General features: G+C 42.3%; 1 protein-coding gene across 3 annotated transcripts in view; it reads left to right on the forward strand.

Moving 5' to 3' along the window:
* ADAMTSL1 (ADAMTS like 1) overlaps positions 1-17,659 on the forward strand; it is a 419,132-nt gene that overhangs the window by 394,021 nt on the left and 7,452 nt on the right. For all 3 annotated transcript variants that reach the window (XM_007969153.3, XM_007969155.3, XM_007969154.3), the window contains 3 exons: positions 4,649-4,861; positions 6,362-6,542; positions 9,158-9,365. In XM_007969153.3, coding sequence (XP_007967344.3) covers positions 4,649-4,861; positions 6,362-6,542; positions 9,158-9,365 — 602 coding nt within the window. The remainder of the gene's footprint in view (positions 1-4,648; positions 4,862-6,361; positions 6,543-9,157; positions 9,366-17,659) is intronic.

Consider the following 17,659-nt stretch of genomic DNA (forward strand, 5'->3'; position numbering starts at 1 on the left):
GGCACAACAGCACAAGCAAAAGCTCCCAAGATCTCTTGAGGTCTAGGTTTGGAACTGTTACATTAGCATCTCTGCCTCAGTTTTTTATTGTGGTAAGAGATACATAAAATTTACCATTTCAACTCTTTAAGTGCACAGCCTGATGCCATTGCATACATCTACCTTGTTGTACAGCTATCACCACTGCCTCCAGAATTTTTTCATCAACTAAAACTCTGCACTCCCCCTCCCTCCCTTCTCCCAGCCTCTGGTAGCCACTGTTCCACTTTCTGTTTCTATGAATTTGGCTGTTCTAGGTACCTCATATAAATGGAATCATACAGTAGCTGTCCTTTTATATCTGACTTCCTTCACTTAGTATAATGTTTTCAAGGCTCATCCATGCTGTAGTGTATGTCAGAATGTCATTCCTTAAGGCTGTATAATATTCCATCATATATATACACCACATTTTGTTTATCTACCCATCTATTGTTGGATATTTGGGTTGTTTAAATCTTTTGGGTATTATGAATAATGCTGCTATGAACATAGGTGTACAAATATCTTTTAAAGTTCCTGTTTTCAATTCTTTTGAATATATACCCTAAAGTGGAATTGCTGGAGCATATGATAATCCTATATTTAACTTTTTAGGGACCACCATACTGTTTCCCACAACAACTGCTCCATGTTATATTCTCACTAGCAATGCACAAGGTTTCCAATTTTTTCACATATTTGCAAACATTTATATTTTGGGTTTCTTTTAATAATAGCCATCCTGGTGGGTATGCAGTGGTAACTCATGGTGGGTTTAATTTGCATTTTTCTAATGATTAATTGAGCATCTTTTCATGTGTTTATTGGCCATTTGTGTATCTCTTTTGGAGAAATGTCTGCTCAAGTCCTTTGCTTATCTGGGCATTTGCCCAAACTGGGTGGTTTGTTAGTTATCAAATTTTAAGAGTTCTTTATATATTCTGCATATTAATTTCTTATCAGATCTGTGCTTTGCAAATATTTTCTCTCATTCTGTGAGCTGCTTTTTCACTCACTTGATAGTGTCTTATGATGTGTAAGAGATTTAAATTTTGATGAAATCTACTTTTTTTTTTCGTTTGTTGCTTATATTTTCGTGTCATATCTAAGAAACCATTGCCAAAACCAGTGTCATTAAAGTTTTCCCCTGTGATTTTTTGTAAGAGTTTTGTACTTTCCACTCTGAGGTTTAGGTCTTTCATCCACTTTGAGTTAATGTTTATATTTAGTGTAAGTCATTTGTTCACATATGGATATCCAGTTTCCCAGAACCATTTGTTGGCAAGACTATCCTTTCCCCATTGAATGGTCTTTGACCACATATTTAAAAGTCTGTTTCCAGTCTCTATTCTGTTCTTTTGGTCTCTATGTCTTTATGCCAGTACAGTACTGTTTTGATTACTATCACTTTGTATTAAGTTTTGAAATCAGGAACTATGAATCCTCTTTGTTCTTCTTTGGTTATTCTGGGTGTTTTGATATTCCATATAAACTTTAGCATGAGATTCTCTATTTGAAAAATATATCATTGGGATTTTGGTAGGGATTGCATTGAATTGGTAGATCACTATGGGTAGTATTGACATCCTAACAGTATTGTCTCGTAATCCATAAACATGAGATGTCCTTCCATGAATTTATATCTTCTTTAATTTCTTTCAGCCGTATTTTGTAGCTTTCAGTGTTCAAGATTTTTGTCTCTCAGTCCATTTTGTGCTGCTGCAACAGAATACCTGAGACTAGGTAATTTATAATGAACAGAAATTTATTGGCTCACAGTCTTCCTTTGCATCCTCCAAAAGGGAGGAAAGCTTTGTTTTCACATGGCAAAAGGTGGAAGAGCAAAGAAACAAATAAGGGCTGAACTCACCCTTTTATAATGGCATTAATCCAACCCATGAGGAGAGAGCCCTCATGGCCTGATCACCTCTTAATACTGTTACAATGGAAATTAAATTTCAACATGAGTTTTGGAGGAGACCAACATCCGAACCATAGTAGCCTCGTTGGTTAAGTTTATTCCTAAGTATTTTCTTCTTTTTGATGCTGTTGTGAGTGGACTTGTTACAATAACAATGAACAATCAGAAAAGAAAAACATCTGTCTAACTCACATGGCCAAAGCCAGGAGGGGGAAGTATAACCACTCTCTCATGGGAGGGCACTGTCAAGTTGCATGGTAGAGTCAGCGGATACATGAAGGAGTGAAGAATTGGATCATATAATACTACATCCCATACTGAGCTTCCAGGGGTCCATTTTTAGGTTTATCTTTTTAGAACCCTCTTTTCCAAATAGTCTGCTCCTACCCTCTCACTACTACCTCACTACCTCAGGAAAAACAAAAATGAAGGGGAAAAAAGTAAGTGAGCAAAGAAACAAAGGAGGTGGCAAGGTGCCCAGCTAAACAAGTAGCAGGTATGGGGGAAAGAATGCAGTCCAGGATTCAGGTAGAAGGCCTGCTGCACAGTCTCAGGAAGGTCTCCTAACCTCTCTAGGCCTCAGTTTCTTCCTCTGGTGGTGAACTAGATGATTTCTAGGGATTCCCCATCTTGTGTAAATTTTAACAGTTCTATCCTTGGATTCACAAACAAGAAATATTAGACCAGGTGTGGTGGCTCACATCTGTAATCCTTGCACTTTGGGAGGCTGAGGCAAGCAGATCACTTGAGGCCAGGAGTTCAAGACCAGTCTGGCCAACATGGTGAAACCTCGTCTCTACTTAAAAATATGTGAGAGAGCCGGGCGCGGTGGCTCACGCCTGTAATCCCAGCACTTTGGGAGGCCGAGGCGGGCGGATCACGAGGTCAGGAGATCGAGACCATCCTGGCTAACACGGTGAAACCCCGTCTCTACTAAAAATGCAAAAAATTAGCCGGGCGAGGTGGCGGGCGCCTGTAGTCCCGGCTACCCGGGAGGCTGAGGCAAGAGAATGGCGTGAACCCGGGAGGCGGAGCTTGCAGTGAGCCGAGATCGCGCCACTGCACTCCAGCCTGGGCGACTGAGCCAGACTCCGTCTCAAAAAAAAAAAAATATATATGTGAGAGAGAAATTATCTGGGCATGGTGGTGCACACCTGTAATCCTAGCTACTTGGGAGGCAGAGGTTGCTGTGAGCTGAGATTGCACCACCACACTCCAGCTTGGGTGACAGAGCATAGACGCTGTCAAAAAGAAATGAAACATTAGAAAATCCCTTCTCTCTGTAGATGCATAGGCACCCACCCACACATCCACAGAGGGTAGCCACCTGTCTTAGTCCAGTCAGGCTGATGATGTAACAGACATATCATAAAAACTAGTGGCTTATAAACAAAATTGTTTTTTACAGTTCTAGAGTCTGGCAAGTCCCAGATAAGTGCAGCAGCAGATTAATTGAGGGCTTGCTGTCTGCTTCATAGATGGCAGCTTCTCAATGTGTCCCACATGGTGGAAGGGCCAAGGCAGCTCTCCAGGGCCTCTTTTATGAGGACACTAATCTCATTCATGAGGAAAGAGCCCATGTGATGGAATCACATCCCAAAGTCCCCACCCTCTGAAACCATCACCTTGGTGATTAGAATTCAATATGAATCTAGGGGGTACACAAACCCTCAGACCATAGCACCATCTTTGTGCCTCATATCTCATCATTTCCTGCCTTGCATCTGCAGTTTTGAGTGTGTTTTTTAAAAATCTTATACCAGCTGGGATCTCCCTGGAAGAGGGAAGATAGTCTTAATTATCTTATCTTAACTCTCCCCAGAGCAGTAGGTACCAAACAGATATTTTTTCTAAGTGAACTGAGGGGAAAAAAAATCTTCAGATTCTTTAATTTTCAATGACTTAATGCATTTTACATACCCAAATAAATTCTCTGTGGAAGGTAAGTTGCTGGGGCACAAGAGCGAACACAGCAAATACCCTGTCCTTCCAGGAATTTCTCTCACAACTGCAACCTGTTTATCTTACTGATTCTACACTACAAAGTCTTAGGTAGACATGACGATATCTGAGTTTATTATATCAAAATATGTTTGATGGCTCTGTAGATATGTATAATATTGTACATGTCCAGTGCCGGCTTTGCAAAAGCCTTCAGAAGACAAAGCCTTATGCAGAAAAAAAGATCCAGGTTTAAAATTGTGTTCCTAGTCTCTGATGAAAAAAATTTTGACTGGAAAAATCACATAACAAGTAAAATGAGGGAATATGATACTTTTACCAATTCAAGTTTGTTTCTTAACTATTACTATATAGTATGGTATTTTTTCCCCAACATATTGTATTTGAAGGAGGAATTTGTCAGAAAAAAAAAAATCACTCTAAGAACTACTTATCTTGAAAACACTGTTCAAGGAATGAAGATTAACTGTATCATTATTTTAAAGTTAGTATAGGGACATAAACAGAAATAGGTACTTTTGTTATCCAATAATTTTACTTAATTGAATGAATTATAGTCACCCTCCTAGAAATTCAGAGAATAAAAACATCTGTTCACCCAGGAATGGCAACTATAATAAAAATGCCATGGACAAGGCCACATTGTGTGTACAGTTTCTAAAGCCACAAAGACAGTAAACCAGTGCACCAGGAATGTGTTCCTTATGGCTTTACTAAGGCTTTCTTCTTTTCCTCTCCTCCTAGGCTGCCCCATCACAGGTCACCCTGTCCCTAATATCACCTGGTTTCATGGTGGTCAGCCAATTGTCACTGCCACAGGACTGACACATCACATCTTGGCAGCTGGACAGATCCTTCAAGTTGCAAACCTTAGCGGTGGGTCTCAAGGAGAATTCAGCTGCCTTGCTCAGAATGAGGCAGGGGTACTCATGCAGAAGGCATCTTTAGTGATCCAAGGTAAGAAACCCTGCAGGCTTTGCAAACTGGACTAATTTCTTAAACAAGAAAGCCCGTTTGGGAATCTAACTATCTAGTAAAACAAAGTGATTTCTGATCTTCAGTGGTACCTAGGGCATGAAAACCGAAGCTGTGCCATGTTTCCATACAGTGAGACCCTACTTCTGTCAACATGGCTCTTCAGAACAGCCATCATGCCCCTCCCAGCAGAACCTGGAAAAGCCAATGCTGCCTTCAGAAATAGGCCCTTCTGCTTATAATGTTGCTGTTGCTCAGGACCATGGAAACACCACTATATATCAAAGTCAGATCTCACACACACGCAGAGTAGCCTGTTTGGTTACTGCCTAGAGAGACAGGCCTGGTGCCAGTGTCTGCTGATCATCCTGAAGAGTCTTCAGCTTTAGTCATAAGCTGAGGGCTTTCCAGGCACCTTTCCTTTGGCCCTGGCAAAGAACAGACTGCGAAGCCCACATGGCTCATGCATTAACCTTCCAGGAAAATAGGCAGGTCAGAAAGCCTTTGGGCGGGGCCTGGCCTTCACTGCACCAGGAAAGAGTTGTAAATGAGGCCAAATCAGTGGGAAAGTGGGAAAAGTGGCCCTTTTATAGAAACTGTGTGAGGCTTTAGAGTTTTCCATAGGCTAGTTCAACCTGTGGCCTGTGTGTGATATATTCCAAAATGAAGGATGCAATGGGAAGGGACAGAGTTTTTTGGAGATGGAGAAAGGGAAATCTTTCTAAGCAGATAAGTTTTCTTCCTAAATATCCTCCTTCACCATTTGGCTTTTCAGACAGGAAAACAAATGTTCCATTTTCTTGCCAGCCAGCTAGTGTCTGCTGAAAACCAGAAGCCAGGGCCTATTTGCAAGACTTGTAATACACAACTTTGCAAATAAGCACTCAAAATCTGCCACCTCGTATTTATTTTTAACAGCTTTCCTATCAGTGAGTCCCAGACCCCCAAAGCAACTGGCTTTCTTACTGACATCATTGTCTCATGTAAATAAGCACTCTCTGTATAGGCTTTTTTGGGTAACATTTGCAAAGTCCAGCTCGAATCTGTACTGTGATGGTTAAGTATTTACTATATTTATATATCTTTGTAGAAAACAAAATCACTTTCTGGTGAACCAATGAGGAAAGAAAACGACTGTAGCAAATATCTTTAAAAATAAGATGACCTATGACCTTAATTAAGTACCCTTTGTATGTCAGGCACTGAGCTACTTTACTTTCATTATTTCCTGTCCCCACAGTAACTTGGTGAGGTGAGGGTCACTGTACTCATTTCATGGCTGAGGCCCCTAGAGACCACGTGACTTCCCCAAATAGTTCGGGAATGGTGCCCATCGAGGAGCAGGGCCTCATTTGTAATAGCTCCTCTCCTTCAGGCCACAAATCCACCACTTCCACCCTCTCCCTGCCCTGCTCAGAAGGAATTCAGAGTGTGGGCAATTATGCTCTATTCTTTTCTACTCTGCTCCTCCTCCCATGACAGATTACTGGTGGTCTGTGGACAGATTGGCAACCTGCTCAGCCTCCTGTGGTAACCGGGGGGTTCAGCAGCCCCGCTTGAGGTGCCTGCTGAACAGCACGGAGGTCAACCCTGCCCACTGCGCAGGGAAGGTTCGCCCTGCAGTGCAGCCCATTGCGTGCAACCGGAGAGACTGCCCTTCTCGGTGAGTGCGGCGGACACTGGCTCAGACCTCCCCACCCTAGGATGGGCCCTCACTTTTAGCGAGGTCGATGGCCAGCCCTTAAGTAGCACTGTGCAGGGAGAGATGCTATCCAAGAAGCTGTTCTCCCCTCTAGGCACAGGCTTGTCAGGCCTCTCCACCCTGCTGAAAATATCCTCAGACTACACCACCTCTCTCAGCTCTGTTTATTCCTCACCCCGCTAATGGTCAACCAGGTTTCCCAAGTGCCTAACAAGGTCTGTTCAGGGAGCAAGAGCATCCCAGGCCCTAGCAAGTCATAGAGTCCCCCACCCATCATACAGTAATCAGCTGACTCTGAGTTGTTTGTAGAAAGCAATGTCTTTTCGATTGAAGGGCTGAGGAAACAATGATTACTGGGCTCCACCCACCCTCCAAGTCTAACCTTAAACACCCGTGCTAATCAGTACTCCAGTTTAGTTGGGGAAATCTTATCTTCCTCTTTTCTACAAAGGCTTGCATCCCACTAAAGTTGAAATAAATCTTTGTTTCCGATAGTAGCCTCATGCTCAGCATTTGGGTTCCTTGTGTGGCCCAGCATGACACCCAAAGCCTCTGCCATCTTCCTCATGCTTCAAGAGGCTATGAGTCCCCCTGTGCACCCCATCCTCTGTCCTCAGCAGTAGTTAAGTGGATAATAGATGGGCTTGGAGTTGGCACTGGTGTGGTGCTCAGAGCCTGGGGGGCCTTGGCTCTGCCCTCAACCCTCAAATGCCCCTTTACTACCTATCTGTAGGACTTTCATACAATACTTAGGCAACTGCTTTCTGTTTTGCCAGCTGAGTCATAAGGAGCAGCTGAAACCAGGAGAGACTCAATGAAATATGAAACATGCTCATTAATATCAGCAGTTTGACTTGCTGACGGGAAGGTTTCCACAGGAATGATTAATGTCCTTTTATACCCTTCCTGAACTGTAACATACCCCGGCCCTTTCCATTCTCAAACCCCACACCCCAGCTCCTGAAAAATTGCTGAAACGTATATTTGGAAATAAAAGTTGATTGAAATGCAGGCCTGACATTCACCAGGGATATAAGAGGCTGGAAAACTGCCCTTGCCAAGCTATGCAAAATGAAGAAGAGATCTTTGACGTGCCAGGAACTTTTTGACTTGATTTGGTGATGGTCAGAGTCAATCAGCTTAATTTACTTCTGCAAATGAAATAATAATGGCTGTGTTTTCTTGGATTTCAATGCCCCCAGGAGTTTTTAAACACCTCTTGCCTGCTTCCTAAGTGGCTCTGCTCCTGTGGGTTGGAAATCTGCATGCAGTCATCCCTCTACAAGGCAAAAGAGCAGGGAAGTGGCCACAAAACTAAATAAGTCACAGATCCAGATTTAGGAAGAATTTGCTCCCCTTCCCTGCTACATGCCTCTCCTGAAAGCCAGATGTGGCGCCGCTTGGCTAGGACATAGCCATAGGTTCACTTTGCCTGCCAGATGTTTTGAACACTTAGTATCCTTCTTTGCACATGAACAAGTGTTGCCCTGGTTATCTCTTTAAGATACAACTGGGTAACCCTGCTGTGACCCAGGTAGCTGCTTTAACCATTTTGTTAGATAAATTTTCTCAATCACTAAAACCAAAGAGTGGGATTTTTTTTGTTCTAGATTACATGAGCAACAAGTCTTGCAACTTCCCCAAGCTGTCTCCGTCTCTTTGAGAATTATTACAGGGCACACACATGCAGTGAGAATCCCTGCATGTTTGTATATGGACCAAGGATTTCAGAGTGTTCCCAGTTTACAGGTTGGCTTTGTGAGAAAAGTCCATTTGTCACAGTCTCACTTTTGGAACCTAACATTCAGAGAACAACTATCTCTACCATGTATGCAGCCCTCTGAGAGGTATAAGAGCTATAGACTATAACACCAAGAGATCCTGTTTCCGAGGGATTGACCAAAATGTGTGGCAGGAAGTACACTGAGCACTACCAGACAAAACTTTGACTTCAGTGAGGCCCAGATTACTTTCTGTGTCAGGAGGTGACACAAATTTGGATCTGACTTCCCTAGAACCTTGTATCTCCTTTAGGAAGTACCAACACTGCAGTTACAAAACAACAAATTGATTCTCTTACAATTTTGAAGGCCAGAAGTCCACGATCAAGGTATCCGGAGGGTCTTATCACCTCCAAAGGTTCTAGGAGAGAATCTGCTTCTGGTGGTCCCAGGTGTTCCTTGGCTTGTGGCCACATCACTCCACCTTCAGCCTTTATGGTCACATTGTCTCCTCCTCTTCTCTGTATGTAATCTCCCTCTGCCTTTCTCTGTAAGAACACTTGTTATGGCAGGCATATAGGGCCCAGCCAGATAATCCAAGATAATCTTATCTTAAATCCATAATTACACCTGCAAAGAACCTTGCCACATAAGGTAACATTCACAGGCACTAGGGATTTGACATGGATATCTTTTGGAGGAGTCATTTTTCAGCCTATCTTTCCAAGTATATACTGTGAAAAGGGTACTGGCCCCAAATTAGTGGCAAGAGCAGGGATGTGGGGTGGGGAGGGGATCTCTTTTCCCCAGGGCTTGTCCCTTTAGGGCTCTCCTGACACTTCTTCCTCTCCCCAGGTGGATGGTGACCTCCTGGTCTGCCTGTACCCGGAGCTGTGGGGGAGGTGTCCAGACCCGCAGGGTGACCTGTCAAAAGCTGAAAGCCTCTGGGATCTCCACCCCTGTGTCCAATGACATGTGCACCCAGGTTGCCAAGCGGCCTGTGGACACCCAGGCCTGTAACCAGCAGCTGTGTGTGGAGTGGGCCTTCTCCAGCTGGGGCCAGGTGAGGAGTCAGAGAGGTTGTTATTTGAAAGCTAAATCTAAAGGAGTGGACGCTGCCACAGTAGGAAGTGAAATGTTATCACTGCCACCTCCTCCTTTCACATTCTCACTGGCCAGGTATAGCTTTTGTTGGTTGTCCAGCTGAGACACCCTCAGAGCAGCAGGCTTTTAATTCTTTGTGTAATTCTATGAACCAATGTGATTGAATGTTTTTAGGCAGTTAGCAACTCAAAACATCTTCTAATTGGCCATCTATACATTATTACATTTATGTCCTCCACTCCCACCCTTAGGTGTGTCCTTTGGAAAACAATCACTTGCGACTTTCTATTAAGTTAACACACTGTGGCCATCTTTAACGAAAATCAAATGTTTTTGGCCATAGAGTTCACGTTCCAACTCATAAGCCATTTGTGTCCCAGGTAAGTTGAGGCTACTGCTCAATGCTAGTCAATCAACATGCCTAACTGGAGACTCCTTTCTGGAGCTTCTACTAACCCTTCCTTATTTCCAGTGACATAATGTATATGCTTCATAATCAAAGAGGCATGAGCTCCCCTTGCCTGGGGGAATATCATCTTTCTCTTACCTGGAAAAGTCCACTTCTCATAGCTCACATACCTCTCAAGACAGCTCTGCTTCCAGGCCCTTGAGGCTTATTGGTAGTTTATAAAATTACAATAGCAAACAGATCTGGCTACACATGAGAGATGTTTCTGCACTGTGTCATCAAGGTCACTCAAGGGGGGACATATGGTGCACCAGTGATTGTTTCCTAACAGAAAGAAAAATACATATGTCTTTCTCCTTTTCTCCATTCCTTCCCCTCAAAAAAATTCACCCCCTCCTCCTCTTTTCTGCAACCCTCCAGGACAGTATGTTTCAAGCTTTAATGTGAATCACCTGGGAATCTTATTAAAGATGCAAATTCTAATATGGTATGTCTTAGGTAGAACTTGGGTTGCTGAATTTCTCAAAACTTCTGGTAACATCAATGCTCTTCGACCAAGGGCTTCACTTGAAAGAGTAGCAAGGCTTGAGGCATTACAGATTGCAGACAAATGCTTCATCTCACAATCCTGTTGATGTCTCTCTGCCGGTAATATTGCTGATACTGTGCTTCAAACTGTAGATGCTTCTCAAACATCCACACTCCACTCCTGTGAGAATGAAAGTGATGATAGTTTCTAATAAAAAATTCCTTTTGGAATAGTGTTAGACTTCATGAAGGTAGGCAGAAGGAAAAACATTTGTATAAGAAAACCATGCCGATTTTAGTCCATGTAAAACCAAGACCACCTTCTTAGCTCCAACAATCTGGCTTCATGTAATAATTCAACTTTCTTCTTTTAATCCAACATACATTTGTGGGACACCTCTCTTGGGAGGGGAATGTGTCCCATTTATAAGCATGTGTGAAGAAATGAAGGGAAAAGCAGCCCACAATGTTTGCAGGAGAATGAAATGACAGAATAGAAATAGAAATGTGGCCTGGAAAGCAGGTGCAAGATCATAAAAGGGTCTTGTATGCTGTACAAAGAATTTGGATTTTATTGTAAGTGCAACTACAAAGATTTTTAAGAAGGAGTGGCACAATCAGACTTTTAAGATTATTGTCTGGCCAGGCACAATGGCTCATGCCGGTAATCTCAGCTACTCAGGAGGCTGAGGCAGAAGGATCACTTGAGAGGTTGAAGCTGCAATGAGCTGTGATCACACCACTTTCACTACTCCAGCCTGGGTGACAAAGCAAAAGCCTCTTTTTTTTTTTTTCTTTTTTAAAAAAAAGGTATGCTGTCTGCAGTATAGTGATCAAATTGGCAAGTGAAAGGACTACAGAAAGAGAAACCTAATCTAGGTGAGCAATTTTGGTGGTCAGAATGAAGGTATTGAGCAATGCCAATAGAGAGGAATCCATTTCTCTTTATAAGTGTGATTCACATGGCTTCCATGAGCCATTGGATATCAGGGATGAGAGAAAGGAAGGAAGTCAAAATTTTACTGGAGGGTCTGAATTGAATAACTAGATAGGAATACAGAAAAAAGAGGGTGGATTAGTGCTATATGGAATTGTTTGGGACATGTTTAGTAAGAGATATCTAAGTACAGATGCTCATTAAGTAGTTGCACATACAGGTCTGGGGCTTAAAAGAGAACTGTGCTAAACACTATCAATTTGAAAGTCATTAGTATACAAGTGGTGGCTAAGAATCATAGATGGTATCATCCAGAGAGAGGGAAAGGATCAGATTAAGGAAAAAGGCACAGGACAGAACCCTGGGGAAAACACCACTAATTAACCTGGGGGAAGAAGAGGAAAAAAGATTAACCTAATGAGTGGGAAAATTCACAGAAACCAGTGGAGGAGCTTTATCAAGAAGGAAGGAAGTCAATAGTATAAAAATACATCCAACAGAATAAACAAAATACAAAATAAGCATTGGCCTTATATTGTACATACAGTGCATATTCGAACTTGACTGATAGGCAGTCACTGGTAACTCTGTGAATGGCAGTTTCAGTGTAAAAGTAGGCACTGAAATCAAACCAGCAATAGGTTTAGTTACAAATGAGAATGGAGGAAATAAGTGCTTGCAGGGACACATTACTCCTTCAAGAATTCCCAGTGTAGTCAAGAGACATTAGCAAAATGGCAAATTAGGAAGCTCCAAGTCCATGTTCTCTTATGGAAGCATCAAAAAAACAACTAGAAACTGGCTGAACTAACCTTATAAGTGTTCTGGAAAACAGCCCAAGTTCTATAGCAACCAAGTAAACAGCCAATAAAGAAAAAGCCATCTTTAAAATGATATGAAATTTCCTGGTATTTTCATTTCATCCTTGCCCCACCCCTCCTCCATGTGGCATGGTTTTGATCTTGACAACGTAGCAGCCACTAATTGTGAAATCTGCACAAGGACCACAGACCTGCAGACACCTGGGGAAAAAGATTATGGGTGGAGACATACAATTGACCCTCTAAAGTCCCAAGGAGAACCTTGAGTGAGACTCTGGGAAATTAAGACACTCAAAAGCACCTATGTATAGGGAGACGGCCCATACAAACCACATAAAAGATCTGAAGACCTTACACTTTCACCTCAGACCTTTTACTATGCTCAGAGTGTACCCAGCTAATCAGTGATGGACTGCCCAATCACAGAGCCAGTCTACAGAGAGTAGGAGAAATGGCAATTTTTCAAATGGCCAGTTTTCAACAATAAAATCACAAGCCATACAAAGAAATGAGAAAATATGGCCCATTTGAAGGAAGAAAATAAACATAGGCATTGAACATAAAAGAAAAACACTTTAAAACAACTATCTTAAATATGCTAAACTGGGAGCTGAAAGTACTATAACTGAACTGAAAATTTACTAGCGGGATTCAACAGCAGATTTTGCAGGCAGCAGAAAGAATTTTCAAACTTGAAGACAGGCCAATCAAAATTATTGAGTCTGAGGAGAAGACAGTAAACAGAGCCTAAAAGAGTTGTGAGACACCTTCAAGTGGACCAACATAAACATTTTGAGAGTCTCAGAAGAAGACAGAAAGGAGTTGAAAGATGATTTGCAGAAATAATGGCCAAAAACTTCCCAACTTAGATAAAAGACATGAATCTACAAATCCAAGACACTAAACAAACTCCAAGTTGAAAAACCCAAAGGGACCCACACTAAGACACATTAAAATCAGTCTTAAGTAAGAAACAAAGAGGGAACCTTGAAAGCAGCAAGAAAAGCAACTCGTGTACAAGAAATTCTCAATAACATTGTAAACTGATTTCTCAGCAGAAAACTTGTAGGACAGAAGGCAGTGGAATTATATATTTAAAGTGCAGAAAGAGGGGGAGGGGCCAAGAGGGCTGATTAGAAGCAGCTGTAGTCCACAGCTCTAGCAGAGAGGAATGAAAATGGGGAGTGAATTTGGCACCTTCATCTAACATACCCAGGTTCTCTCACTGGGACTGACTAGTCAATCAACTTGACCCATGGGTAGGCCACTGGCCCACCTGGGGGCAGCACGGAGCTGAAAAACCTTCACCCCCAGCCAAGGGAAGTGGTAAGTGATTGCACAACCCCAACCTGGAAACCACACTTCTGCTATGGATCTTTGCAACCAGTGGATCAGGAGATCCTCTAGTGAGCCAATGCAACCAAGGCCTTGGGTTTGACACGCAGAGCTGTGCAGTCTCAGCAGAGCAGTTGCTCAGACTCACACAGAGACCCAGAAGTCTTTCAGACTCAGGCCCTAGGAATCCCAGCAGCCAAGCAGCATCATTCTGCAGGCCCCACTTAACATGGCACCTCACAAGTTTAAGACCCACTGGCTTGGAATTCCAGCTGCCGAGTGCATCAGGCTGGAGACTGCCTGAGGCAGATTAGTTCCCAGGGGAGGGGTGGCCACCATTTCTATGGTTAGGTCAACCCAGCTGTTCTAGCCTGCCCACTCCAGTTAGTCCTGGCAGCCCAGAAGAGGGGAAGTCCCTCACAAGACAGCCCAGCTGCTGTGACAGATCATGGCCAGACTGATTATTTAAGTGGGGCCCTGATCCATCTGGCCTCCCTGCAGGAATTTCAGCAATTCCAACCAGGGTTATACTAACAGATCTCTGATCTCTTCCTGGGACAGAGTCTTCAGGGTAAGGGGCAGTCACAGTCTCTGCAGTTCAATTGACTCAGCCTTTCCAGGACTGCCTGGAAAGTCCAGGCAGTCTGGACAAAGAAGGGTTCCCCACAACACAGCACAGCTGTTCTACCAAAAAACAGCCAGACTGATTCTTTAACTGGGTTCCTGATCCCATCCCTCCTGACTGGGTGAGACCTCCCAACAGGGGTCTCCAGACACCTCCTACAGGAATATCTGGGCCAGCAACAGGTCAGTACCCACCTGGGACAGAGCTCCCAGAGGAAGGGGCAGGCTGCCATCTTTGCTGTTTTGCAGACTTCACTGGTGATACATCCAGGTAAGGGGAAAACCCAGGCAACTAGGGCCTGGAGTGATCCCCCAGCAAACCGCAGCAGCCCTACAGAACAGTGGCCTATTAAATAGAAACCAATAACAACATCAATGAAAAAGACCCCACAAAATCTCCATTCAAAGATCAGCAACCTCAAAGATCAAAGGTAGATAAGCCCACAAAGTTGAGAAAGAATCAACAATAGTGCTGAAAACTCAAAAAGCCAGAGTGCCTCTTCTCCTCCAAATGAAATTAACACCTCTCCAGCAAGGGCACAGAACTGGGCTGAGGTAAGATAGTTAAATTGACAGAAGTATGCTTCAGAAGGTGTGTAAAAGGCAAGGTGCAGTGGCTCATGCCTGTAATCCTAGCACTTCAGGAGGCCAAAGCAGGCAGACCACAAGGTGAGGAGTTCAAGACCAGCCTGGCCAATATGGTGAAACCCTGTCTCTACTAAAACCAAAAAAAAAAAAAATTAGCTGGGCATGATGGTGGGTGCCTGTAGTCCCAGCTACTTGGGAGGCTGAGGCAGGAGAATCACTTGAACCCGGAGGCAGAGGTTGCAGTGAGCTGAGATCATGCCACTGCACTCCAGTCTGGGTGACAGAGTGAGACTCCATCTCAAAAAAAGAAGGTGGATAATAACAAACTTCGCTGAGCTAAAGGAGCATGTTGTAACTCAATGCAAAGAAGCCAAGAATCACAATAAAACAATAGGAGCTGGTAACCAGAATAGCCAGTTTAGAGGAGGAGCATAATGACCTGATGGAGCTGAAAAACACAACATGAGAAATTCACAATGCAATCACAAGTATCAATAGCAGAATAGACCAAGCAGAAGAAAGAACCTCAGAGCTTGATGACTATCTTTCTGAAATAAGACAGGCAGACAAGAATAGAGAAAAAAGAATGAAAAGGAACAAACAAGTCCTCTGAGAAATATGGGACTATGTAAAAAGACCAAACCTATGACTGACTGGGGTACTTGAAAGAGACAGGGAGAACAGAACCAAGTTGGAAAATCCAGCAGCACATCAAAAAGTTTATCCACCACGATCAAGTTGGCTTCAGCCCTGGGATGTAAGGTTGGTTCAACATATGCAAATCAATAAATGTCATTCACACATAAAAAGAACTAAAGACAAAAAACACAACTATCTCAATAGACACAGGAAAGACCTTCAATAAAATTCAACATCCCTTTATGTTAAAAATCTCCACTAGGTATTGAAAGAACATACCTCAAAATAATAAGAGCCATATTTGGCAAATCAACAGTCAATATTATATAGAATGGGAAAAAGCTGAAAGCATTCCCCTTGAAAACCAGCACAAGACAAGGAAGCCCTCTCTCACCACTCCTAGTCAATGTAGTATTGGAAGTTCTCGCCAAGGCAATCAGGCAAGAGAAAGAAATAAAGCGTATTTAAATAGAGAGGAAGTCAAATTATCTTTGTTTGCAGATGACATGACCCTTTATCTATAAAATCCCATCGTCTCAGCCCAAAAGCTTCTTAAGCTGATAAGCAACTTCAGCAAAGTCCCAGGACACAAAATTAATGTGCAAAAATTGCTGGCGTTCCTATACACAAACAACAGGCAAGCAGAGAGTCAAATCAGGAATGAACTCGCATTCACAGTTGCTACAAAGAGAATAAAATACCTAGGAATACAGCTAACGAGGGAAGTGAGGGACCTCTTCAAGGAGATCTACAAACCACTGCTTGAGGAAATCAGAGAGGACACAAACAAATGGAGAAACATTTCATGCTCATTGATAGGAAGAATCAACATCATGAAAATGGCCATACTGCCCAAAGGAGTTTATAGATTCAATGCTCTTCCCATTAAACTATCATTGACATTCACCACAGAATTAGAAAAGAAAACTGTTTTAAAATTCATATGAAACCCAAAAAGAGCCCGAATAGCCAAGACAATCCTAAGCAAAAAGAACACAGCTGGAGGCATCACACTACCTGACTTCAAACTATACTATAGTAACAAAAACAGGATGGTACTGTTATAAGAACAGACATACAGACCGATGAAACAGAATAGAGAACTCAGAAATAAGACCACATACCTACAACCATCTGATCTTTGACAAACCTGACAAAAACAAGCAATGGAGAAAGGACTCCCTATTTAATAGATGGTGCTGGGATAACTGGCTAGCTGTATGCAGAAAATTGATACTGGACCCCTTCTGTACACCTTATACAAAAATTAACTCAAGATGGATTAAAGACTTAAATGTAAAACCCCAAACTATAAAAACCCTAGAAGAAAACCTAGGCAATACCATTCAGAACATAGGCATAGGCAAAGATTTCATGATGTAGATGCCAAAAGCAATTGCAACAAAAGCAAAAATTGACAAATGGGTTCTAATTAAACTAAAGAGCTTCTGCACAGCAAAAGAAACTATCATTCAAGAGAACACACAATCTACAGAATAGAAAAATTTTGCCATCTATCTATCTGACAAAGGTCTAATATCCAGAGTCTAAAAGGAACTTAAAAAAATTTACAAGAAAATAACCCCATTAAAAAGTAGGCAAGAGAAAAATTTATGGCTGTACATGCTTACATTAAAAAAGAAAGACTTCAAATCAACATCTTAACTTTACACCTTAAAAATTTACAGAAAACAAGCAAACTAAACCTAATACTAGCAGAAGAGGATAATAAAGATTAGAGAATAGTAAAGAAAACTCAGCAAAACCGAAAGTAAATTCTTCAAAAAGGTTGGCCAAAATAGACAAACTTTTAGCTATATTGGCAAAGAAAAAGAGAGAAGACTCAAATTCCTAAAATCAGAAATGAAAATGGAGACATTACTACCAGTATTACAGAAATAAAAAGGATTGGCCAGGTATGGTGGCTCATACCTGTAATCCCAACACTTTGGGAGTCCGAAGCAGGCAGATCACTTGAGGTCAGGAATTCGAGACCAGCCTGGCCAACATGGCAAAACCCTGTCTCTGCGAAAAATACAAAAGTTAGCCAGGTGTGGTGGTGGGCGCCTGTAGTCCCAGCTACTTGAGAGGCTGAGGGTCAGGAATCGCTTGAACTCAGGAGGTGGAAGTTGCAGTGAGCAGAGATCATACCACTGCACTCCAAGACTCTGTCTCAAAACAAAAAGAAAAAGAAAAAAGAAACCAAGTGTTAATCAAAAGTAGAATGGAAAATTCAATCATGGTATGTTCATAAAATAAAGTTCTATACATCAGTGAAAATGAACAAACTTCAGTTATGTACATAATACATTGTAAGAAAATACCAGATATAAAACAAACATGAAATATGGTTCATTTATGTAAATTTCAAA

This window comes from Chlorocebus sabaeus, chromosome 12 (assembly GCF_047675955.1).
Source record: "Chlorocebus sabaeus isolate Y175 chromosome 12, mChlSab1.0.hap1, whole genome shotgun sequence".
Taxonomy (NCBI): domain Eukaryota; kingdom Metazoa; phylum Chordata; class Mammalia; order Primates; family Cercopithecidae; genus Chlorocebus; species Chlorocebus sabaeus.